The following is a 25,988-nucleotide window of genomic DNA, read 5'->3' on the forward strand; positions in this document are numbered from 1 at the left end:
GTGCACCGTAAAGGGCGGGGGGGGGGACAGGGGGAGGAAGAAATCGTATAAAGCTCTCAAAAAAACCATTAAATAAAGCTACTGCACTCGCTTCCCTCCTATCTTGCCCAACTTGAACAGCCAGCATGTCCGGGCAAGGGCAAGGGCAAGTGTCCCTGAACAGTGTGCCAGTCAGGTGTCACTTTAGAGCTAAAACCATATGAAAAGGAATCCCATTCTATGTGTGTCAAAGGCTACTGCAATTTTTCTTACAGCTTCATTCATTCACTGTAATTTTCATTTTCCAAATACAAAAATACAACAATTCTTATTGAAATCTATACGCTGGTAGTTTTAGTACACAAAAAAGCAAAATATTTACAAAATTATACAGTTTAAGAAAAAACTCTGTACAAAAAAATATATAAATCCTTTTGTTCCCTCTATCATTTTTTAAACTGTCAGGACTCAAATATGTTTGCTGTAATGGATTTTTCAAAATATACATTGACTGAGCCACAGACATTAAAAAAAACATTAGAGATGATGGGAGAAAAGCAAGACATTCTTCTAAGTATGTAGGATTGGTTTCCTCTCATTTCTTCATGTCTGTAATTTAGCCTCAGTATTAGCAGGAAAGTCCTAATTATATAAAGAGGTAAGGTTTCAATGTGAAGAGACAGAATACTGAAAGACATATTCCCTTCAACTGACAAGGAAATAGAAATTACACTGTTTTGACTTTTGATACACCACCAAGGCAAAAGGGTAACAAAGTTAGGGGAACTGTTAACGCAAAGGTGTGCTCAACTACATGTCACTAGCCAAGTTCAGAGCCATTATAATTAAAGGTTTTGATGTGTATTTTTCTTCAGTGGGGTACTTGCTGGGAAATATACTGGTAAACTAATTATTCAAAGAGGAGAGCATTTTTGCACCGACATTCTGTTTATTTTGTATAGAAACGCACATAAAATGTACTGAAAAGCGTACGGTACAAATGGACAGAGTCAAGGAAAATGCTTACTAGATAATACGTTCATGAACTGCAAGAGCCACGTAACAGTTAAGATACATGGCTTAAGTATCTGAACTTGTTATCCTCATTTCTATCATAATACACACCATTTCTGGGGCAGGTGTGTGTGTGTTTTTAAAATGGTACAACAATAAGGCAACTGAGAATGTAATGGTGTTCATCTTAAATGTGTCTGAACAAAACTATACTTGGAGATGTACTAATAACCTTCCAAAACCAGCTCTGCACACTCCTCTGAAGACTTAAAGCACTGGTTTAATGCCAGTCTTTGAGCAGGATACTGACATTCTGTTGGCTAAAAAGCATTTTGCTCTGAACACTTCATGGATTTAGTCTGAACATAAACAAACGGTAACAGGGAAAGGAGGAAGAGTTTCTACTGGCTGGTAGCCGGTTGCCAGTTTAGTTGTTTTTCTTTTTGAGGAAGTATGAAACTCATTACATTCATGCTCACAAATACTGAAATGCAATAAACAAACAGTCAAACTTGAATCTTATACTGAAACTACAGAAGAAAATCAACAGTGAGTGAAAATTCACTCAAATGTGTGTCATTGCTGATGTTTTCTGTGAAGCAGAATTTGAAGAAACAGAGTGAACTGGAGAATATTATAATAATACCCTGTTAAATTGCTTCTTCCATCTCCTCTCACAAAAAGCAGTAGAACGTAGAAACCATGTGGCTTTCAAACATATTGAAATAAATGATTTATGAATCTAGCCACAAACAATTCCTACAATAAGTGATTCCATATGAAATAGAATACTACCCTTTTTCAATTAGCAAATGAGGCAATTTTTTCTTTCATAACATTTAATGAAAGTCTTTCCCCTAACCCCATAATATTGCTAAATAAAACCTGTAATATCTTTTCAATTATAAACTAACAAATCAATCACATTATAAAAAACCCAAAACAAGGTAAAACAGGTGACACAAAAAGAGGACAAGAAAATACTAATTTCCCCCCCCAACCCCGCCCTTCTCTCTTTTTATCCTTCTTAAATAGAAAAAGATCACCACTCTGGTGAGCTTGATAATTATGTAAAAAGTTACTGGGCCTTTGGCTAGCTTAGTATCACAGCTCTATATCCGAAATGTTTTTATAACAAACTTTGCTCACTTTAAATCTTGTGGTTTGAAAAGAAAGTAAAGCTTTTTTTGGCTCATCAACTTCCTTAAATAAATGTTTAAAAGATGTAGCTTGAACTATATTCCTAAAATTATACATTTCCAACATCAAGTTTCATCTTCTCCAAGAACGGGATTCATCCTCATCTTCGTCATCATCATCATCATCTTCGTGCAAAAATAAATCTGAGGTTTCAGTCTCCTAGATGAAGAAAAAAAATGTACTTTTAAACAAAGAAGCTCCATGCTGTATCCTAGGAAACATGTCATGCAGCATCAGTTGCACCTTGTATCAGGTTCTTGTTTACTGTATGTCTCACCAGAACGCATACAATTACATTCAACAAGTTTTACCGAAAGAACAGTAGAAAGCCAAACTTCAAAGGAAGGAGGAATAAACAACCACCCACCCTCTCTGAAACAACAGTTTTCTGTTAAATGCCTAGACAGAAAAACCATTAAAATGTTTCCTAATGTGTTCCTAATTACAGGAAAGAATATAAGTAACTTATCCTACAGTGCAGCATTAATACTGTGAAGTAAAAAGATTAGCATCCTGCAGATAGAGAATATGAGGTTTGTTTTCATAGTTTAAAAATCAACAGCCCATCTAGAAAGTGTATTTTTTTTTTCCTTTTCCTTTTTTTTTTTAAAATGTGGAAAACATACCTGACTTTTCAAAACCAGTTAAGTTTCTGGTTTGCAAAACATCTTTTATGAAATTTCTTCAGTAAACAGAAAACTGTACCCTAAAAGAGCTCTTAGCTATTAGATTCCTACAAGAGTAATTAGGTTTATTAACACATTTTCATACCTCTTCCTTAGACTCCTCTTCCTCGATTTCTGTGGACACAGAAGGTACCTTAGGTTTGTACCATGATATCTGTAGCCTTCTGTCTTTGAACCGGGATCCTTGGTTAGCAGCCTAGATTGTATTTTAAATGAATATATTTTCAAAAAGAGGATCAAGTGAAGAATTTTTAAGATTGCCAACAATGAGCTAGACCCAGTGAACATCATGCAGGTGCACATTTGAAGAGCTCAAACATATAAGCCACAATCATCTACTTCAGTCCTCCAAGAGCAACTTCACTCAAACCTGAATCTGCTAAATAGTGCTCATCTACCACCAATCTGAGAAGACTAACAGAGCTCTGAACTGATCGTGACATGGAACCTTTATCAGCAAAAGACTTACGTTACTATTAAGGTAAACAGGAGGTATTTCCCCCTTTAGTGACACTATATGCAGTAGCAACAAATACCCACACTATCTAACTCAAACCAGTGGGATCAAAGTCTGCTAAATTTGAAAATAAAAGCAGACACAAGAAGTTAAAAATTCTTATTTTAGAACCGTGAACAAAAATATATCCATTATTCTACTTACATTCTCAGCTTCTGAGCGAGATTTAAAAGTTAGAACAACACTTAAGGGGGAATCCTCTTCCTGAAGGTCTTCAATATCTCCAAATTTCTATGAGAGAAAAGTTGATTAGGAACAGTAGTAATATTCTCCTCAAAAAACATGATCATCATGTGCTACAATTGCAGTGTACTGAAGTGCCACTGCAACCTTACTTTTTGGACAGAAAAGTGAAAGCCAGAGAAATCTCAGCTGCATCATCCAGCAATATTGCAGCATTTGTACCCATATTTTTGGGCAAAAGCTCAGATTTATTGTTATTCTAATAAGTGGAGCTTAATTTTGCAGGAGAAAAGGAAATAAGTGTATTAATCTATAGCTCAGAAGTGAATTCTTTGAATTCACCATTTCCCTTATTCTCTTCTGCCCTTTGTTGTTGTACTTCTTTAGACCTGTTAAGCAAGTCCTTTAGAGCTCATTAGTTTGCAAAAGAGATTTCAGTAATAGGAGTCAAACTTCGCTATAGAGCTCCTGAATACATTCTACAAGTATACTGGGAGGAGGAAAAAAATATGATCTAGTATGGCTATATAAACAAGAAGTTTGCATTTTTAGAGTTTATATACTGCATAATGGTGAAAATTGGTATGCAAAACTATCAGCAATGATAATTAAATAGTAAAAAAACCCCAAAACAAACAAAAAAAGGATTTATGCATGGAGTACAAGCAGCACAAAAGAAGTCGTCAACTTGAGATTTAATATGAATAGCAGAAGAAAAATAGTTTAAAAGCCAGTAAGGTAATAGCTTGAGCAACAGCCCTAGTTGTTTGTAAAAACTTTTACTGGTTTTAGCAGCTAAAGACGACTAGAACTTTCAAAAATGTGAAGTCTCTCAGAAACAGAATTAAAGCAAAGGTCTTTTTTTAAAAAAAGGCACTCTGGTCCCCTCTCAGGACTTTTCCCAGGGTTCATGGCATTGTTATCATACCCTAAAGCAGGCTGGTTTTTTTGATCAAATCACACATTTTTCACTGAATTTACCTAATCAAAGCAGTCGTAGTGACCTCCAACTTTTTGATAAGGAAGGAGGCAAAAGCAGAGAGTAACAGGTGAGCAAAGAGCAAAGCTTACCCCACTGTATGAAGAACTGTAAAGTTCTCTGTTCCCACTCAAACCAGAAACAAACAAGCTTTCAGATTATCAGTTCTCTTGAGAACTCTACTGCTTTTCTGTATCCAGCTCTAAAGGGTAGGATTCTACAAAATTAGTTTTCTGTATCAATCACTTGCTCTGCAAAGAGCATCCAGAAACACCAGACTGATTTGATCAAACTCAGATTTCATGCTGGGTCTATTTATGAAGTATTACATGATCTCTCTGAGAAGTTTACTAGCTTTGCACATGAAAACATTTCATTCTGGAAAGGGTAACTGTGGGTAATGTAAAATCAGTTTCTCCTTTATTATGTTAACTTATTTATGATACTAACACATCTGTTAACTTAGCTTGCAAACTAGCAAGCTACTTGCTCTACCATGAGTTCATAAATTTAATTACTTCGAAACTGATGTCCTGTTTAACAAAACAGTGCTTTGCTTCTTGAGCTAGAGAGAAACAAGATAAATGGTATGAATCGCTAATCTGACAAATAATTTGTAAACAGAGAGAGGCTGATAGGTATCTTTCACATTTCTAACGTCATTTTAAACTAATGCAGAATTAATAAGAGTAAGCTATTTAGCTTTGCCCATTAAATGAATGCATTGGGCAGCTATTGTAAAGCAGCTATAAGAGACATTACATTTATACCCTTGATAACTCTTGAAACTGTTTGCTTATCCATAGCCTGTTCCAAGAATTCATAGAACCAATTCAGGACAAAGTCTTTGATTTGTTTGCACTAATAGAAACAAAAAGACTTGCATCTTCAAGAATTTGGAAAAGAAACAGTTATTTACAAAGTTCTTAGCATGCCTCTCTTTGCAAGTAAGCACACATCCAGGGTTATCGGTGACCTACTTAATCTCAGAGTTACAGTTTGGCTACAATTCTCTTCAGTTTTGGTTTTTTTTTTTTTTTTTTTAATGTGACCTCATACTTACAGAGAAGTGCTGTAACAATTCATCTTTTTCCTCTTCAATGAAGCCTCCAACTGTTAGTGCTTTGGGACGATGATCCACCACCATGTGATTCAACATCCCCCTTCCTCTCCCACCACGACCCCGTCCTCGTCCTCTTCCTTGGGCTGGCACTGTCTTTCCTCGACCAACTGGCAAAATGCCTAAACGGGCAGCCTGTTTAAAGAAGGCAAATAATGTACAGAGCCACCCTCAGTTTGAAAGGATTTAAAACATTTATGTATCATAAATACATTAAAAGCATCAATCCAGAAAAACTCACCTCTACTTGTAATTGATTTAGCTTTTTTCGCAATTCAGTTGTGTCTTCTCCAGAAGAGAGTCTCTTATGGAAGTCCAGCTCTGCATCTAAAAGTTCCTTTTGTGCCTTAGAGAAAAAGGTGCAGAAAGAGAAAATGGAAGGGAAAAGCAGAACTGTAATGTGTGCTTTTAATGTTCTACTCCACTTCTTCAGCAATACATTTATGTAAATGATATAGACAGATCAGTACACAATATCCATACTTACCTTTAAATTCAGTTTAATTGCCTCCATCTCCCTCCCCCAACCCATTTTTTAAAGGGCCCAGAATTCTCTGCTTCAGAATTGGAACAAGCTTGAATGAGCTACATGCAAAACTAGGTCATCCAAGTTCCTTAAAACCATAGCTTGCTTGTCCACGGTTATCACTCTAAAATTCAAAATGCTGCTTAGAAGTGTTTTGATCTGGTGTTGCTGCATTTTTAGGACATAATATCAGAAATAGTTACAAAAGACAGACAGGCAAGTGTCTTGCGCAATAAATACCTCTGTCTTGGACTTTAATTTTGATGGTGTAGAGGTTGTAGATGAAGTTTTTAATTCATCCTTTAACTGAGATATTTTTCCTGCTAGTTCTTTTAAGGTCTTCATTATTTCTGCTCTCTCTTCTGGTTTCATGGCCTTATTTTTCTCCAGCTTGGATATCAACATCTATGTATTAATAAAAAAGCAGGAATATAAAATTCCAGGAAAAACAACACTGAACAGACAGGTATCTACAAAATCAGAATGTATTTACTAAAAGACATTCCAGACTTACCTTCTGGCATTCTATTTGTTTTTCTAACATCTCCTGCTTCTTTTTCCTCATGTCTTGTTGGAGTTTCATTGCCTCCTACACAAGAAGAGAATTCTTTCTATCAGTAAAAAGCTGTATAGCATTATACGTACTCATATATACCATATTTTCTTCTTCAAACTATAGAAGTGAAGGCCATAATGAAAACTTCTAGTCTACAAAACGTACAAGTATGAAGTGTATCCAATCTGAAGAAAAACAATAAAAAGTTGCTAACTTTCTGCTGTGAAGTACTCTATGAAATTTTTGCCCTCTTAAGAAACATATCCTATGTTGTCATTTAAGTGTCTCATACCTGCAGAGATTAAAATCAGAGAAATGTCTCAAGAAAACCCAGAAAACCCACACACAACCAAGTGTGTCAAGTAAGACACCCCAAAAGGAATACTCCCTTACCCATGATTAACCTCTATGTGCATTTGCAAGACAGTCCTATAACGATGACAAAAACTACACTAATGTAGAAAGCTATACAGCAATATTTGAGGTTTAAGTTGCCTATCAAACCTTTCTTTATAAAGTACTTTGATCACTATACTCTCAGTCAGCCAATGAATAGTAAAGTACCTGTTTTTTTTTAAGGGCTTCTTGCACATCATGAGGTTTAGACCCTGCACCAGGCTTCATAGATGTCTTTAAGTTTGAAGAACTGTAAACCATTTTTGAGTGGCTTGTAGAAGTAGGAAATGTCTGAAATAGTAAAAACACACAAACAAAAATATGTAATAGCTTAAAATGAATGTGATATACCATCAATGAATTTTAGAGGACTCTATTCTGTGAAATATGAACACAAACTTCTAGATTTGTGCAATGAGACCAAAAGACCAAGGCAATTAAAACACATGCATAAAAGCATCATTGCTTGTAAGTCAACTTGCTTGGAAGCTTAAATGCTTGTTAAAAGGATTTCTGCAAAAGACACTTTCTTTCCTCCTTCATCCAAAACTCCCTCTGTATCCTGATGTCCACTAGAAAGACCACCGAAGCTGATCTTCTGCATCTGCATTATATTCAGCTTTGCAGTTATAGTCTAACACCACACTTTCTGATCAAAAAAGGCAGCAAAAGTCACCTGCATACTTCCTTTCTTAAAAGGACTTGTCTGTGGACAAGAACACATGCTGCACTATGATATCGGTGTGAATTAAAACTGTATCAGCTTGCACTCTACGCAGAAGTATTCCATAAGCTTCTAGCACTACTGTGAAATCACAGCATCAGCTCAAAAATCACTGGGAACGCAATTAGATTAGCCAACAAAAAGATGACATCACATACAGGCTGTCAAATTTATTCACTATGAAACACTGCCAAAAAATACTTTCTGCTACGTAAAATACTGATACTTTGTTTCTGAAGTCATTGTCCCCATTTTGTATAAACAGCTAATGAAAGTAGGAAGAAGTGACTGACCATGGTTGCACAGAACATTAGTGAAAAGAAACAGAACCAACTGGGAACAATTCGGAAGTTCTAATTGCTAGTTCCTTCTTAACTAACAGGCCAAGCAAGAAAGTAAAGAAACTGAAAGTACTGAAAGTAGCTGAAAGTAAAGATGGTCAGCCTTCATCAGCATACCTGAGAATCCTCTACCACAGACCCAGACTGGCTTAAATCAGGCTGGTTTCCACCTGCTGCTCCAAGGCGACGCTTCACTGGGACTTTATTAAGGACATAGGCACCAGATGCCAGTGGTTTATTCATCACCTGTTTATCAATAAATAATAAAAAATGAAGGATTATATACTCTGCTTTCTTGAAGTAGCAGTCATTTAGGAATGCTGATAACCTTCACCGCTCAATCACTAGTTTACGATAGCACAATACCTTTGACAGATTGCTATGCATCGTTACAGCTGGAGTTGTGGTCAGGGCTTGCTGCTGAAGGTGAAGTTGGTGATGAAGAGACTGTGTGGGTGTCTGCGGCTGTTGTTGCTGCAGCAATGGGGGCTGCTGTTCACTTTCTCTGTGCCACAGTACCCTTATAAACCGATTGTTCAGAACTGCCTCAGTGCTGGAAATTGCCTTCCTAGCCTCTTCATTAGTTAAGTACTGAATTAGAGCAGCTTCAGGATCATTCTGGAAAGCAACCTAAATCAAAAGTTCATTAGAATGCATTATTTCACAAGGAAGAAGACATCTCAACCATTAGCAAACCAATTCACAAATAATCTGCAATAATGAATGGGGTATTCAATAATACTAACAGCTCAAAACACAGGTAAAACATTCTATGTAATTAAAGCCAAGTACCTTTTGGCAAATATTACATGTACTTGCAGCAGAGCCTATATACAGTAAAATAAAACAAAATAAAAATTACTCCTCCACCAAATAGCATCACATACTCAGAGGACTGTGAACTGCCACGGCGGTATGACTGAAGAGACCCTAGTGCTGACTCGAAAGCTCTTTATTCTAACCTAATGAAAGAAGCCTGCTGTCCAAGGATGTACAATGCAAAGGTTCACCACAATCTCAAAGAAGCATTATCTAATCGTCTTCAATAACACTATTTTTCTGTAAAAATTAATCACAGGAATAAAAACATAACTCAGACTTTCCAGTATAATGATTGAGATAGCATGCTATAAATGCATTATTTCATTATTGAGGTGCAGAAAGCACCACAGTATCTTTTGGGCTAAGACAAAATTCTGAACTCAAGAAATACATAGGCTTTCCAGGTATCTGTCTTTTATTTAGACCTCTAACCGAGGACTTAGGAGGCAACTGTTTTGTCTAGAAAAATAGATGGAAATTAAATGCTATTTTAACCATGTAACTACCTGTGTTTTGCTTATATAGTGCTTTCCCCCTTCTTACAGCGCAAGGAACACCACTGAACTGGAGCCAGTTCTAGGATGCAAAGCGGTAATAAACTGATGCATATAAAGACCCTCCTGTAGCATTTTTGTCAAAATCCTGACTATGAAGTACTGTAGGACTATCATACAAGACAGAAATTGTTAGATGATCTCTTTCGAAAATTATACACAAGTTCCTTAAAACCCCGAGTTGGTTTAGATACTGTTAAACCTGCAAGCCTTTCAAATTTGGTAAGGCCTTATGAAGGCAGAAGCCAACATACTTTTACAGAATTAAGATAATAATACAGAGTAGACCAAGAAAAGCTTTCTTTGAATTTGATTACCTACTCTCCCAGTAGCCTCCATTAAGATTTCTCAAGGAATGTAGTTCATCTGCAATACTGAAGAAGGCTTCAGGGAAAATAAAATACCCATATACAGGCATAAAACTGAACTTTGTTTTTTACCTGAATGTTTACAATAGTTCCAAATTTGCTGAAATGTTCATTGAGCTGTGTAATATTGTTCAATTCTGGTGGAATTTTTCGAACTTCTAATTTCGTATTAGTATACTGATTCTTTTTCAAAAATCCTGGCTTATTCTGGTTGTTATTTGTTTGCCTAGAGAAAATGAGAACAAGACAGCAATTTAGATAGGCATACATATACTTAAGTAAGGCAGCAAATGTTAACTTTTATTTTTCTCATAAAAAGTATACACTCTAGACATTAACAAAAAAGAGCTCCTCCCACCACCAAATATTTAGTCTCCATATTATGTGGACACAGATTTTTCTGACCCAACCAGCTCAAATTACAGGGACTAGTGAATAGTGATGTTCACAGCATTAATAGCAATAAAGTGCATTCCAATTAGTCAACTGCAGTTGTTAATTCTTACTTTCCCAGCCACGGTTTCTTTAACGGTGGACATTCCATGCTACTTGGAGATCTTTTCCTGCTGTCTGGTTCCAGGACAACTCTGGTTACATTGCTGCTATTATTTGTAATGGGAATGGGAGGTTCAGTCTGGATGATAATATTGGCAGCTGGAGGAAAGGAAAAAGACCTGTGTTACTCACCATACATCAACAGAGACATTGGAAAAGCTTTCACTTAGAACAGCAAAATAGGACTGAATTTAAGAACATAAAAATTAGGAAGACTTTATCAAGTTGGTCAGTTATGTTTATGAAGTTACTTCAGAGATCACTTGCTAGCCTAACGAAACAATCTGAGGAAAGCATTTAGTCCAGACAGCAGGGATGAGATTTTGACCTTTAAGATTAGTATTAGCTTGAAGAAACAAAGCTAAAACTCTATCTTTCAGGTACTGAAAATTCAATTTCTGGGGGAAAAAGAGGGGGGGGGGGGGGGAGAAGGAAGAAAAGAGACAAGGCTAGGTTCCCAGGTTTCAGGTTAGAGTTCTGCAAAGTGGCATGGGCTGAATAAACAACCAGCTTTCCCTGTATTAACCCTTGACAGTGAAAAAGCAACCAAGAACCCATTCCTCCCACTGCTATCCCCTTGTCATCCCTCCATTCAGTTTTCAACAACAAGCTGTTAATTAAGCACAACTATGGCATGAAATTATACTCTCAGAGATATTAAAGTTTGAAGCAACTTCTACAAACACAAAGCTAAAGCACTAGATCACAGTTTGCCAGGTATTTATTTACAACCTTTTTAAGATAATGCTATTGCTGTTAGTCTCCTATGTATGCCAAATATTCAACTCCTAAAAAGAAGTCTGAGTTACAAGTCAATTTTCTATGGCTTTTACATATGCCAGAGCTCTGCTGATTACGCTGGTGAGAACAAAGACTGGGCATTTTGGGGCAGAGTTTTAATCTTACTTTGCAGGAAGATTTTAGAGTAAACCTTTCACACACGTGACAAAGACAGTAAAACAAGTGGTCTGAAGTACCACCACCAAACACTCACCCATGCCTTACAATTGGAATGGGTTCTTAGGGAGAATCTGAGGGCCAGCAATAAAGCCCCAACCCTGCCTTTATGATGTTCATTAAGATGAAAACAGCAACAGCAATGTCTGCAATAATATTTAACCATATTCTTTATAGGATGAGTCACTGGAAGGAAATATTGGGGGAAAAAAAAAAAAAAAAAAATCTTTCTTATCTACCGAATAAGAAACACTGAAGTGTAGCTATAAACACTGAAATGTAACATCTTTTCTTTTAAGAATCGGCGTGGGGAAAGCAGGAGGGAAAAAGAAAGTTACGCTAACAGAACAAAAATTTATTTCAAGAGCCTTGACTTGTTCTCTCCCCTAAAAGATATTTTGTACGTGTCACCACTAAGAGACTACATCCACATCCATCCAGTTAAGGATTCAGAATTACGTAAATGCAGACTGGGATTTCCATGGGCTGGGAGAATTAGAATGCTACCTGCAATGTTCATTTTAGAGAGAACATCTGGCTGACAGAGTCAGACCATCAAGTACAAAACAAGTACAAAAACCATGCCCTCTTCACTACCTTCACAACAGCTGAGGCAAGTATTACAGATCATCACCTCTGTGCCCAAGGTCCTAAACATACCCTTGGCAAATCAAAAGCAGTCTTCAGACTGCACTGCTTAATACCATCTTTCTGCACCATTTTTCTTTCTAGAAGCACCCAGCACCCAAAAAGTGCCTTTACAGGCTAAAGAGGAATAAAAACCCAACCAACCAACCAAAAAAACCCTTGTAACATTCCCAAGCAAGTGGTTATTTTTAATCAATAAGGCTGCTTTGACTTCAATATGATCATATTAGCATTTTAAAAAAGATAGAGATGTCTGAAAATTGCTCTGGAATTTCTCACTAGAACAGTGAGAAAAACTATTGCTTTCAGCCCGAAAAAGGGGAAAATAAGTGTTGACGGTCTTGGACAAAAATAGCAACAGCAATGACTAGAAACCCTTCCTACCTCTTGGATTTGTATCCATCTCCCCAGATGTTAGGCCAATTAGATTTGGACGCTGCGTTTGTGCTCTTGTAAAGAACTGTCGATACTGAGATCTACCAGCACTGGTAATACTAGGAGCTTCAGGGTTATAGCCATCTGGCTCATATGTATCTATAAAAAAAGGAGAGAAATGAAAGAATTTTTCAAATGAGTTTAAGACTCAAGTTTAATTTTCCTTTAAGGAAATGCATGGATGTCCAAGGATCAGAAGTTGTTTTGGATGAAGACAAGAGAAAAAGAGGTTGTATAGCCAATGCGTGTAGCCATTTAAAACCCTCAACTGAACTTTATGCCCAAGTCTATTTGGGCATATTCTCTTTTGGTTTTTAATCTGATTGTTACTGTTTATCAAAAGTGCATAGGTCACAATAGTTGAGTATTGCTGATGAGCTGCCTGAAAAAGGAATGAGGTGTCTGTATGACAACCTTCACAACGTCTGACTGTTTCAAGGGGAGCAACAAAAGATTTAGTTTGAGCATTTACTCTGTAGGGCCTAACATGCAAAGAGATTTTCAGTCTTTGCTGCCCAGCAGTTTAGTTTGCTTCAGAAAAGGATTTTTGGGGAAGAATGTACTTAAACGATTCCAATCAAAGAAAGCTGAGAAATCAGGTAATTTGACCAATACTTACCTATTAAATTATCTTAATTTATGTAAGAGTGAGATCAGCTGCCTAGCTCCAGTAAGGTATTAATGATTATTTTAATTAAAAGGGGTAACCATGAGAATACAAGATGACAGAACTGACTCATATTGTTCCTTCAGCCCAAGGTCCAAATCAAGGATGATGCATTTTTCCAACCATGAAAAGCTATACAAGAGCTAGAATGAACAAAGAAACATAGTACATCCTGCAACAGAAATGAAGGCCTATACAAGGGGACCTGACAGACTTGAAGCACTCTAAATTTCAGCTCCTGATTCCACAGCAACAATAAAGACTCTACAATTTAAAACAGATGCCCCAGAATTTCAGTACTGATGTTTTACAGTTTAGTTTCAGACTCTGCCAAGAACTTTCTTTAACCTTGCACAAGCTGACCACAAGTTCCTCCTCCATTATTTGACATACGATTGATTGCAAGAGGGCAACCAGCAGTTGTTACCGTAACAGTCCAAGAATAGGACATGAGAATCTCCACAGATGTTCTGGAGAACAGAATTATGTAGTGCAATGGAAGTCAGTGATGCCCTGTGAGCTAAGACAGACAGAATCACCCATTCAAAGAAGTTCTGAAGCTGAACGAATCAGATGGTAACATCAGAATGCCTGATAGCATTTGGAGATAACTGAACAGATTATCTAAGAAGATATTTATGTGACTGAAGTTCTAAAAAGCATGGAAGTCACAAAGGAAATTACATGGAATGTGAACTAGAGCCCTCCTTTGAATAGAATTCAGAATATTTATAAAAAAACCCCAAACAACTGACAGGAATATTATGAAACATTGAGATTTAATTATCTTATTTTGCTCATCTAAAACATGAAAATGCCATTACCTCCTTCATTATCAAAGAAATATAAGCTTTGTTGGATTTAAATTGAGCAATCTGGACTCTCCAGGTGTTTTGCTATTTCCCCTCATAAAAACCCACTGTTTAAAAATTTGAGCTCTGTTAAGGAAGATGGACATGTCCATTGAAAGCCTTTTTTTTTTTTTTTTAAGTTAGAAAGCTAGAACTAAGTTGATTTTGGGAAAAAAGAGAGAAAGAAAGTACTAATGTGTATGAAGACTGTAGAGACTACTGTGATACACAGCTAAAAAAAAAAAAAAAAAAAAATTCCATCTGTAGTAGCCAAAACCAGATAGCAATAAAGACCAAATTAAACAGTAATTACAGGTTTGCAGATCTTTTGCCTACTAATGTTCTACCAAACAGCTTGAAGATGAAGGGATCCCTTTCCCATGCAACAATCTTATTACTTGGAGCATATGAATCCCAGACGAAGCTCCCCACAAATGATCTTTCCTCAGACAGTGACAGAACACTACTGCTATTTCACACAATAACAGCAGATGATGGACTGACCACAGGGAAAGCCATCAGACTTCTTTTTAGATTTGTATGTACCGGAGGAAGACAGAGATAATTTCTAATCACACATCAACAGAGGAATTTTAAAATTTATATCTCAAGCAGATTTTAAAAAAAGGTATTTGCTTACGTTCTGATACTGTATACAGTAGGTTCTGGGGTAAAGGAGGAGGTAGTCTTGCTCCTACGGGTGCAAGACTGGGCACTGCACTTGTCCCAGGCTGGTCACGATTATTTATCAAACTTGACTGTGTTAAAGGTGGTCCTACAATGACACCATAGAATAGATCACTAAGACTTAAAACTCCACAGATAAAATGTGCAAACAATTCAATGCAATTTGTTTATGCCTTGCTTTGAGCAAGGTCAAGATTGTAAATATTTACAATCCCACCTCAGTAAAAGTAAATTGAGAAGCCCTGTTCAGGTAAGTTACTCTGATTCCAACACCTTCCCTGTTTCCTAGGAAAGACAAAGCTTTAAGAAAAAAAAAAAAAGAAAAAAAGAAAAAAAGTGTCTTTTCTTCCCCAGAGGTTTATTATTGTTAGAGCTTGCATTAACTAAAGCAGCTCCTCCCTCAGCTCTACCACAGAGGATCAAGGCATACTCAGAGCAAGAGATCGTATCAGCAACGCTTAGATTACAGTTCTAAACCAAGAACTACAGGCCAAAAGGCACTCACAGACAAGGAATTTATCTAGCTATTTTTGCTTTGTTTGTACCACATATGATACATACATTCCTACTTACTATATGCCCAAAAAAGGACAATGAGTTACACTACACAACCTATCAAGACACAGCTACAGACAGCACTGTCAGTTCACTCAATAGCAAGCTAATTCCACCCAGTAAAAGGCTCATGCAAAGTTCAGGGTTAATCCTATATAATATTATTTCTCATCCCATAGCTGCTGCTATTTGATACAAGTATCACAGCATGTATTGTGTTACTGGAATAGAGAGTACTGAAACAGAGTAACCACATACCTAATATTTTATTTCTTCATGGAATTTATATTATAAGGTGCAGTGAGGTAACAGAAAAGGCTAAACATCTCAAGAGATCACTGTTGAGCTAAAATAGATCTTAGATGTATCAATTATGTATTGCTTTTTAGTAGCAGATAATATAGCACAAACACAGAAATTTGTTAGAACTTTTAGGAGATTAAAGCTCAACATTTTTTGCATTACGCGAAAAAAAAAAGCTAGTAATCCAATTGCAAGTGATCAATCCAAACACCAGGGTTATGAGATAATCTGAAAGATATCCCCTCTCCACTTCCCCACCCAATTTATCTAATTCAATTTGGAGTGCAAGGAACATCACATTTTACAAGCTGATTTTTCAGAATTATTTTGGCAATATTTTGAATAGCACATGGCTAGCAAGGAAACTTGAACTCATTACTTCGAATACATATAGATCTTCCAGACAGGACCCATCATTTTAACTTGATGACAAAGAAGCACAGAACAATGTTTTGACTTACTTGGTACAGGAAGCACAACAGGAGGTGGTGCCTGTGGATGAGCTTGTGGAACTGGCAACCTCATATTACGAGCTGGACCTGGCAAAGGGGGCAGAAGCATACCAGGAGGAGGAGGAAGTCCCGGAGGTGGTGGAGGAAAAGGAATCATACTTGGCAAGGAAACTTCATCTACTACTAAAGGATCATTTCCATGATCAAACTGGCAAAGATCACCAAGTACACAAAATCCTCGCTCTGCAAAACAGGACATTTAATAATCTTTTTAGGAAAAAAAAGAGTTAGTTGTCAGCAATTTGTAGCACCTCAGTTTTTCCCAGAATTTCTTACTAAAGAAAACATGCAATCGCTGATCCAACATTACATTATCAGATGAGGTTTCAAAATAATTCAAATTAGAATAATCTTTCAAAAGCATACAAATATAACAGGCATCCATCATAAAAGCTGGGGGGAAAAAAAAAGTCAGAAGTACCACCTGTTTTATAGTAAACACAGTTACCACAATCTTTATCAGAACTGCCAGTGGTCGAAATATTTGCCAAGCATATACAGAATTGTGAATGTACTCCATATGTTCCTATCCAGCAACTGTCAGATTATAAGCAAACTGCTTCCAGTAAGACTAGTTATCTCCCCAGTAAAATATAGGTCATATATGCATCTTCTGCATACAAGGTATGCTCCACATGCTACTGCATTTTGACTTGCTGCCTACATTTAGTGAATACCTAAAAAAAAGGTCACAGAATAATTGAAACAAGGTATGAAACTGAAAACTAAGAAATGGTTTACCATCATAATCTCGACATCTTCTTTTAGGAGGAGGGTTTCTGCCAAATGAACTGGGATTGCTATGATTGTTATAGTAATTTGACCAGCTCTCTGTTGTGTTTTCAAGATGGTGCGCAGGTGCAATTACAGTAACAGCACTGGGAATAGACTGTGCAGAGGAATACTGTTCAGTAGATTTACTGGGAGACACGGAAACCGGATTATACGAGCCTTCAACATCATTTCTTTCACTCTTGAATTTTGATCTCTCTCGGTGCTCTGTTTAAAAAAGAAAAGTTAGGTAAAGTCTTCATGCTTTGTTCTGTATATCAGAGCCTTGAGAAAAAGATAATACACAACAGTATAAACATTTCCTTAAATATTCAGTATTCTGCACATTAAACTGTTCTTGAAAGAGCTTGGTCTTACCAATGGACTAAGAGCTAAACAGAACGCAGACAGGGTTTTGACTTCAGAAATCTAAATGTTTTCTTTGCAAAATAAACATTCCTTCCTCTACTCCTTATTCCATTCTGGATTACAGCTTTCTTTTTTAAAGTAGAAAGAGGTGGGGGGAAAAGCCTGAAACAACAAACCTAACCCCCACCTTTAACTAATGTGGTCTCAATATGCATTGAAATCTGTTGTAATCTGTGCCTCTTATTTTTCGAACAGACCTGAATTAGCCCTAGGAGAACAACAGGTCATGTGGTAACCACCTTCAATTACAAAGAACACTTCTCTAAAAATACACAGTAAGAAAGTGAAAAAGAGGTAAAGCTATTTTGCAAAAAGATACACCTTTGGGGAAAAAAACCAACCCCAACCAACCAGCCAAACAAACAAAAAAAATCAATGGCGCTGATATTTTTGTGCTGTGTGTGTTGACAGCTACTGATATCCACTGGTATACACTAGTGGGTAAATTAAGAGGTTAGCAAAGAAGAAAACAATCCCCTTAATTGTTCTACTCTGAAGAACAGCATCTTAATTATTTCAGGAACACAAAGCTCTCAAATTTTGCTCCAACTACTCAAGGACATCTACAGTCTGCTGGACCATACAGTATGTAGGAGTCACCACACATCACTGACATTAGAAGTTCTCCTAAAGCAGCACCCTGGGTACTCACCAACACTTCTGTTTGTATCACGGTCTTTGCTTCTACCCCTACTGCGGCTACGACTTCGACTTAACCCTCTGCTTTTACTACGACTTTTACTCCTGCCACGTCGCCAGCCAGATTTCTCTCTGTACAAGTCACTCCTGTCGTAGTATCTGTCATAGTCCCTCCATTTGCCATCATCTCTCTTTTTCTCTCTCGTTCTAGAAAAGACATATGTAGACCATGTTTATGAAAAGAGAAACCAAACTGAAAAAACAAGCTTGCAACAAGTTGAGATACTGTTCATCCTTCCCATCCAATTTGGACAGCGAAACATTTGAGTCAGAATTTCCCAAATTACATAGAAAAGTATAGAATCTCAAAGTTGAGCCACTAATTCACAGAAACCAGCAAGGGGAGGACTAAGAAGAACTGGAAAGGTGAAAAACTTAAACCACCAAAACAGAACACATTTTAAAAGTGATGTTGACACTGTGTGAACACCCCCCCCAACCCCTAAAGACCCCTCCAACAATGCTTTTCATTTATATAACAATGGAAAGAACAGAATCGATGACATTCCTAAGTATTAACATTTGAAAAATACTGTCATTTTTTCAGAAGAGACCAACTTCTAGTGAAGGGTTCTCATGCATGTGATCAGCATACAGGTAACACAATGCAGACAAAGTAGGGAGGAAATCACTATTTTTATGAAGAATCACTACCTATGAGGTAAAAATCCACAGTTAAAGATTGCCAACAAATACAGAAGAATATATAAATATCTTGGTTCAAAACTAACCTTTGCTCACTGGAATCTGCACGGCTTCTCTGCGGACTGGAATACTTCTTTTTCCTGCCATCCCGCTCTTCCTCAACTGACTCTTGAAAATTCTGTTTAAGACACAACTACCAATCAAGGATGAGTATCACTTCCAAGATTTAGTTCAAGTTACAGTTAGCATCCCGTATAAAAACAGTATTTAAGTATTACTTGCACAGAATACTTAAGCACTACAAGTAATCAAGTGCTAGAGGTTGTTGGGCTTTTTGTTTCAAATCTCTCAGGCTTTTCTGCAGAGGAGATGCCCCAAAATAAAACTACTTTGATATTTTGCTTTTAAACAGGATTCATGAAAGACAAGTTCTCTATACACTCTCTATCTCATTAGTTAGAGTAAGCAATTCTACAGATGAGGTATTTTCTGAATCTCGTAACTGGAACACAACTAAGAAGAGCTACTTCTCCAAGTAGATACGTCAGTAGCTTACACTTTGAAATAAATGCTTTAAAGCAAAATACTGTTCACATAGTTGAACTAGTCACACTTCTTGCTGGCCTCAACAAAAGCAGTTTTAGAAGTTTGTCAGCTATACCACTACTGCAAATAACTTTGAACCCATTTTGTACTTTTGCAGCCTTTGCTGCCATTTTACACTGCTTAGAAGTTACTGTAAATTCTGGTGGGAAAAAGTTTACATGCAATTATCTTTAAAAGATTTTTTCCAATTAAAACAAAACAAAACAAAAAGGAAGGTTTCCTACATCCTTGTTTAGGATTATCTGGGGAGAATTGGTAGAAATATTCAAGGCTTAGCTTGGCAGGGCTCTGGATAGCCTAACCTAATGCCCTGCTTTCAACACAAGTTGTATCACATGATATCTGGGGTCCCTTCCAACCTAGACTTAGCTATGATTCTACTCTTGTTTTGCGTCCTCCATTTGCGGTAATCACGTAATACACTGAGCTATATGACAAATCATCAAGGCCGGACTGATGTTGAACTAACTAATTAATGTCCTGATCCTGTAAAGTTGTCCCATAAAGCTGTCCTAGATATTTCCTTTTGCCTTAGCCCTGCCCTTCCCCCCTACCCCCAAGCCTCCCTCTTTCCCCCAACCAAAGCACTGGTTAAGTCAACTGAAGGTAGTTCTAAAACACTTCTTATAAATTATGACAGTACTTTGAGAACTGATCAGAAAACTATTAAAGTAAAAGTCTTGTATAATTGCAAATTATGAATTTCCATCACGAAAGAGACTTCCATAAATTGTCATAATTCTGGGTCTCATCCTCAGATAAAAAAAAGGACATCAGAAAAGAGAGAAAAAACCCAAAAGAGCAAGTTTAATTTAAATCAACTGTTGAATCACATTCTGTCCAATAAGGACCTGCATTTCACAATATAATACAATACAGCTTTGTTCTCGTTGACTGACAGATTTTGATCTGCAATTACTTGTCACCTTCATGACCATCAGCCAGTTTTAACTCTAGAGACAGAATAAATAACTCCAGGAAGGTCTTTCCTTCATGTTATTTTAGGGTCACAGACAGAAGCACAAACCTGAATACCCATTTAGAGTACCTGTTGGCAAAAACGCTACCCACAGTCCATTTATAAAGATAGTAACAGTTTTTGCTCTTAACACTGCATGACATAAGCATCCTTGGAGTGAGATGAAAGGACTAGAACTTCATATATACTCTCTGACTTTTTTGCATCTTTCCTATAGTAATTTAAACACATATTCAGCCCCAAGGATCTCTGCAAACTGTGATCAGAGTAGACGAAAATAAAGAACATTTACTTCTATAGCAATTTTTTCCCCAACTCTCTCTCAAAGCTGGTACATTAGGATGCTACAAACACAGAGAAGCGGTCTCTTCCCTTGGAAAACCACCAACTTAGAAGAAAAACCCATCTATCTTAGACAAGTGATAGCAGAGGATTATACAAAGACATTTAGACAACTATGGAAATACTACTTCACTTTTCTCAAAAACTTAATTGTTTTCAATTTTGTCCATAAAACTTAAAAACAAGATAAAAGAAAGAACTGTCGGCATATGAACACTACCTCACTTTTAAAAGTAATTATCCCTCAATATAGAGGCCACCATATTTCACTGATTTTAAGTATTACAGAAAACACTTAAAATAATTTATATTCCTCAAAAAATACACAAAATTGGAAAAGGAAATGTTTTGGAATGTTTCTGCTTCTTCCGCCTCTATTAAACCCTTCCAAATCATTATCATTGTATTGCTAGGGACATCTGAATAGGATTTCTGAATGCTCTTAATCTAGATCAAAGGTAGACTCCACAAAGGGATTTTAAAATGTTCTTGTCTGAACGGTCATCTTCCATTTTTCATCTTCCAGATGCACAGAGACTGTAAAGATCATTAGTCACAATGAAGTGGATTCTTCTTTCCCATTTTGCCTCACAAATGTACGGGTTGGCTAATTCCAAAGTTAGAGGTAGGAAGACAGGAAAAATAATGTTACCTCCTCTTTGACTTCTTCTTTTTCCTGACCTGCAGGCTTCGCCTCTACTTTCGTGGGTTCAAGAGAAGGAAGATAACTTTTTGTGTACAGGCTTTCAAAAAGTTTATCTACAAACCCTGAAGTTTCTGAGGATATAGAACACAAGAAAATATTGTTACATATTGATGTAAGGGCACCATTAGATTTACCAGAGAAGTCCCTGAAAAAAGTCATCCAGGTGGACTGCTCACAGCAGCATCATCATCTTAGATTAATGAATGTTGGTTCCATTCAAAGAGCTGGAATTACATTTGTGCAACTTGAGGTTGTTTATTTAGACAAAGAAATTCATCAGGTATGTCAAAGACAGAAACAGAGACTTTTCCTTCAACCACATTTACAACTTTGAAAGGTGCTAAGGGGCAAGTGTGATCAAAATTTATGATCAAGGAATAAGTCCACAGTTATTTGATTAGCTACAGTTAGCAGCCTTTTTATGGCAATTTTTATGAGAGTAAATCATTCACATAAGATTAATCATCAGTTTAATATCAGATCACAAAAAAATGCACAATAACTTCCCCAGTGAGCGTCAGAAATCCAAGTGTTTAAAACCTTGAATTTGAAGCAAATTGCTATGAGAAGCTCACCAGAAGCCTGAAAGATTAGTATGGACCAGGTTTTCAAAAGTTATCAAACATCTGTCAGAGAAACTTCTGGCAGCATGACTGAAACTTTAAAATGAAATTGCTAGCTTTTGTTTCAGAGGATTTCCTCCCACCCACCACTAACAAGACCAAGCTACAGAACTTCATCTTAAGTGTTTTTTTTTTTTTTTTTTAGACACAGGATCTTTATTCTTTCACACTGTAAGAAATATTCAATTCATGGATAACAAAAAGTATTTTGAAGCTAACAATGGCCCAGTGAAATGTAAACCACCGAACAGATAAAGTAGTGGAAAGCACAGTACCTTTTTGCAGAAAGACATCCAGCTGATCAGCACAGAAAGCTTTCAGCTCTTTCTCTGGTTTGTCTTTCTTGACTAATGCCACAACATAGTTGGCTAAGGCTGAGGGGTCTGCGTCACATCTATTGAGAGAAAGAACCATTCTTGATTCTGCTGAAGCATGCCAAAACCCCGTGTTGGACAATCACTGTTACAGAAGAGCCACCAAATAAAACCTGGCAACATGTTGGATGATTTTCTGACATCTAGCACCAATAGAGCTGTGCTGGGATGACTGAGCCAGTGAAGTCTGTGGGTTTTTTTTCCCCAATTACAGCACAACATTTTAGTTGCCTTGTAACCACCCCTCCACCTTACCACACCTGACAATGTTCCCACTCTTTTGCTCTTTCCTGAGCTTTTGCTTAGGAAAGCACACCTTTGATCTTTTTTACAGAAAGATCCAATTCTAGGGCAACTGAGCAGATGCCATTGTTTCTTAACTTTCTCTAAGCACAGCAACCACCACCAAGTATGAGTCCACGAGAACAGCAGAGCAAGTAGCAGGAAAGTCACTGCACAATTACTGTAAAATATTAAAGTGGTTGTATAGTGTTAAAATATTATTACCACAAAGAGTAGTTCAGAAAGATGAATTGCAAAAGCACATTTTAAATATGCACACAGATACGTCCTGTACAGCTTAAGTTAATGTGCCTAACATACTGGGGTCTTCCCTCCCAAGGATTATTTCCATGCCTACAAATTTTACAATAATCCTTTAACACTGGTAAAATGTCTAAAAGGATGCAATTATTAGTACAGATTCACTATTTGCACTAACTGAGCCCTTACCTAGCTTCATGAAGGCCAAAGTTAGCTAACTTTGTGCAACAATACTCTGCCACTAATCTTGAAATTGGACATTGCTTTAGATTCCATTATTCAGCTACTAGAAAAAACACTCGAAGTACGAACTAGATTAACAGTGTTAAATGATTAAGCAATAGCTCCTCATTTTGCCTCTCTCAAAAGACGCAGATGCAAGCTATCAGATGGTGGGTAGGAACCTCGAACAGTTTGATGATTTAAAGTTGTTTTTTTTTTTTAATGAGATCAACATTTAGAGAGGGGATTGTGTATTTTCTAAGAACGTTAGCTATGGAAACAGAAGGAAATAGTATAAAATATATATAGACCTCAAAATAATCTCAAGTTAAAAAAAAATACCCAGAAAACAAACAAACAAAATGCAAAAAGCCATGCAGATGACAACTGGTTAGAGAAAAAAAAAATCCTCAATGAGCAGCCAATCATGCAGCTCTACTCCAAACTAGTTTGCTTGTCATTTCCAACATCCGATGAAAGCCGTGTTAAATGTAGCAATTAACAACAAAGAAACCACAAATTTACAGATTTTACAATTCTTACACACACACCCTCACAAAAAGGAATAAACTGTATGTAATGTATTTGGTGCTAGTGCCCACATGCAACTGACTATAAACCTTCAATTTAAAATAAAGGAGATGATCTATCGCTTTATAACCATTCCCATTCCTTTCTCCATATATTAAGTTTCTCTTAGGCATTGCATTACATTACATTACATGCTACAGGAGCATGCGTAAGGTCTGTATGCTTCTCCAGGTTAACCATTTTGTATTTTCACTCCTGAATCCTCGGCTGTCAGGACCCACTAGCAAATTCCATGATTCTCTGCCATGAACCCTTGTCTCCAACCCACATCCCTACAGTGCAGCTCAGATACCAAAGGCATGCTGGACAGCAAGACAGAAGGTCAATTGGAATTGGCAGAGAAGGCGTAGGAGCAAAAGTTATGCTCCAGTATAGACAGACTTTCAGAAGGATTTGACCAAGTATCAGGGAGACCCATTGTCTTAAAAAAGAAAAAAGGAAAGTCACAAAGCATTTTCAGAGGCATGCTACTCAATGGCTACAGCTGACTAGCTCTAAGGCCTATTTCAAATACTAAAATATAAAAGTATCCATAGAGCTATCAGCTAACTACACATTGTAAATGTACGTCCTGCAACTTCAAACGGGTCTTAGTTTTACTCCGTGGAAACCACCAGGCTAGCTAGTTACCGACAAGTTAGGTTCCTTGAGAAGGTCCTTGTTACTGACAGAACTCCGTGAGCACCTCACTATACCCTCGTCACAAGCGTTCAGTCAGTCAGCACGCCAGGTGCTTTTCAGAAGCGCAGCAGTTTTCATTACCAACGCAAAACCTCTCGAAAGAATCCTCTCCCACCACTCACAAGACCGACCAACCGACCAACCCTCCCAGGCCCCCCCCACCAAGACTTCACCCAAGTCCCCACGCATCTCCAGCGGACACCCTTGACCGCGGACTCCGCCGTTCCAGTGACTGACTCTCGTTAATCGTCTTGCTGTCTTCTTTCGAGGGCCGTGCTACAACCCGACCTTAGGCGGTTGGAGATTCGGCCGGGCACAACCCGGCTCGGCGGGCAGAGGGGCTCGGCCAGGGCTCTACGCGGAGGCCCAGGCCGACACGCAGATTTTCGGGACAAAAGGCCGCGCTCGGCGCACCGGCCCTCGCTAAATCCCAACCCCTTTCAACCGGGCCCGTCCTCGGAAGCGCTGGCCACCGGGCGGCCGCGGGCCGGGCCCCTCTCACCCACCTCCCGGGGCCTCAGGGCTGCCCCGCGCTCGGGGCGCCACAGCGGCGGGGCTCGGGAGGGCAGGGGCGGGCAGGGCCCGGCCCCGTTCCACGGGGGCCCGTGGAAAGCGCCTCCCGCCCCCCGACCCCGGCGGGGAGCGACCCTGCCCCTGCCCCGCAGCCACACCGCCGGCCGGGACGGCCCCGGGCCCCGGCCCGGCCCCCGCCCGCACTCACATCGGCTCCAGCAACTTGGCCAGCCAAGACTTGAGAGCGTCCACGTTCTCTATGATCATGGTGGCCCCGCTGCTCCGCCCGGCCCGGCTCTGCTCTACCCCGCCGCCGCCATCGCCGCCGCCCGGCCCGGCCCGCTCCCCGCAGCGGTCGCTCGCCCCGGCCCCTTCCCCCCGCCGAGGCCTAGTACAGGAACTAGCCGCCAGCCCGCAACGCAACCTGCTGGGCAGAGCCGGGGGCGGGACCGGGCCGCCGCTCACCAATCAGACGGCGGCGCTCGTACGCTACGAGCCAATAACAGCCCCAAAGAGCCCGTCCCGAAGGTCAGCGGAGAGCCAGCAGGCTAGGTCGAGCGAGCGCACAAACCCCGCTGCGACATCTTTTGGGGGGGGCTCTTAAAGGGGGCAGCGCGCCCCCGCGCCCGGGCAGCCGGCCGAGGGGGCGCCCCCAGCAGCAGCCCCGCCGGGGCAGGTGGATGTATTTTATTGTTTTTCCCCCTTTTTCGACGTTCCCGTAGGGGGGAGCCGCGGTCCGTGTGCCGCCCTGCGGACTCGGGCCTGTGCACTGACGAACCCGGCGGCAGCGACGCGCTCCCGGTCTCCCGGAGGGGGGTCGGTGCCGAGGCCTCTGCTGCGGCTGTGTACGCGCAGAGGCCCAGCGCCGCGCTGGTCGGCGGGCTCCGCCGGTGCGAGCACAACACGGGCAACTCCGGCTTGCCGTACCGGCCAGGCCCCCGAGGCCCCGCCGCGCCCCCAGCCAGCAGGCCGGCGGCCCTGCCCCTGCTGGGCGCGGGCCCTGCAGCGGGGCTCTGCCTGCCCGGGGGGGGTCCGCGCATCGGGACGGCTCTGTTCCCGCCGAGCACGGCAGGGGAGCGGGACGGCAGGAGGCGGACAGGCGCACTGCCTCCCCCCCGGGGCGCGCGCC

At 39.2% G+C, this 25,988-nt stretch overlaps 1 protein-coding gene across 5 annotated transcripts; it reads right to left on the bottom strand.

Annotated features, from left to right (window-relative positions):
- Positions 1–447: 447 nt before the first annotated feature.
- RBM27 (RNA binding motif protein 27) lies at positions 448–25,211 on the bottom strand. Of its 5 annotated transcripts, none has more exons than XM_010578775.1 (21): positions 25,068–25,211; positions 22,211–22,329; positions 21,259–21,383; positions 18,766–18,857; positions 17,988–18,181; positions 16,877–17,134; positions 16,085–16,318; positions 14,719–14,853; positions 12,510–12,659; positions 10,472–10,619; positions 10,038–10,191; positions 8,588–8,851; positions 8,339–8,467; positions 7,325–7,447; positions 6,719–6,793; positions 6,445–6,609; positions 5,920–6,024; positions 5,622–5,813; positions 3,541–3,627; positions 2,965–3,075; positions 448–2,352 (listed from the first exon to the last, which is right to left on the bottom strand). In XM_010578775.1, exons 1-21 carry the CDS (start codon positions 25,124–25,126, stop codon positions 2,266–2,268), a joined length of 3,006 nt encoding a protein of 1,001 aa, XP_010577077.1. In that variant the 5' UTR covers positions 25,127–25,211; the 3' UTR covers positions 448–2,265. The 5 variants fall into 5 exon arrangements, with proteins under 5 accessions (XP_010577077.1, XP_010577076.1, XP_010577078.1 ...); XM_010578774.1 differs by having other exon boundaries at positions 18,766–18,872; XM_010578776.1 differs by lacking the exon at positions 14,719–14,853 and having other exon boundaries at positions 18,766–18,872.
- Positions 25,212–25,988: the final 777 nt, after the last annotated feature.

This window comes from Haliaeetus leucocephalus, unplaced genomic scaffold (assembly GCF_000737465.1).
Source record: "Haliaeetus leucocephalus isolate CR32 unplaced genomic scaffold, Haliaeetus_leucocephalus-4.0 Scaffold656, whole genome shotgun sequence".
Taxonomy (NCBI): Eukaryota; Metazoa; Chordata; class Aves; order Accipitriformes; family Accipitridae; genus Haliaeetus; species Haliaeetus leucocephalus.

Bases quoted from the DNA above. Each gene is read 5' to 3' on its own strand.
- RBM27 (XM_010578774.1), bottom strand. From the start codon at position 25,126: ATGATCATAGAGAACGTGGACGCTCTCAAGTCTTGGCTGGCCAAGTTG. The intron at 6,794-7,324 runs GTACTTTACTAT...CTTCTTGTGTAG, and splicing joins AAGCCCTTAAAAAAAAACAG to GAGGCAATGAAACTCCAACA. The intron at 2,353-2,964 runs GTATGAAAATGT...TTCTTCATCTAG, and splicing joins AAGAGGAGTCTAAGGAAGAG to GAGACTGAAACCTCAGATTT.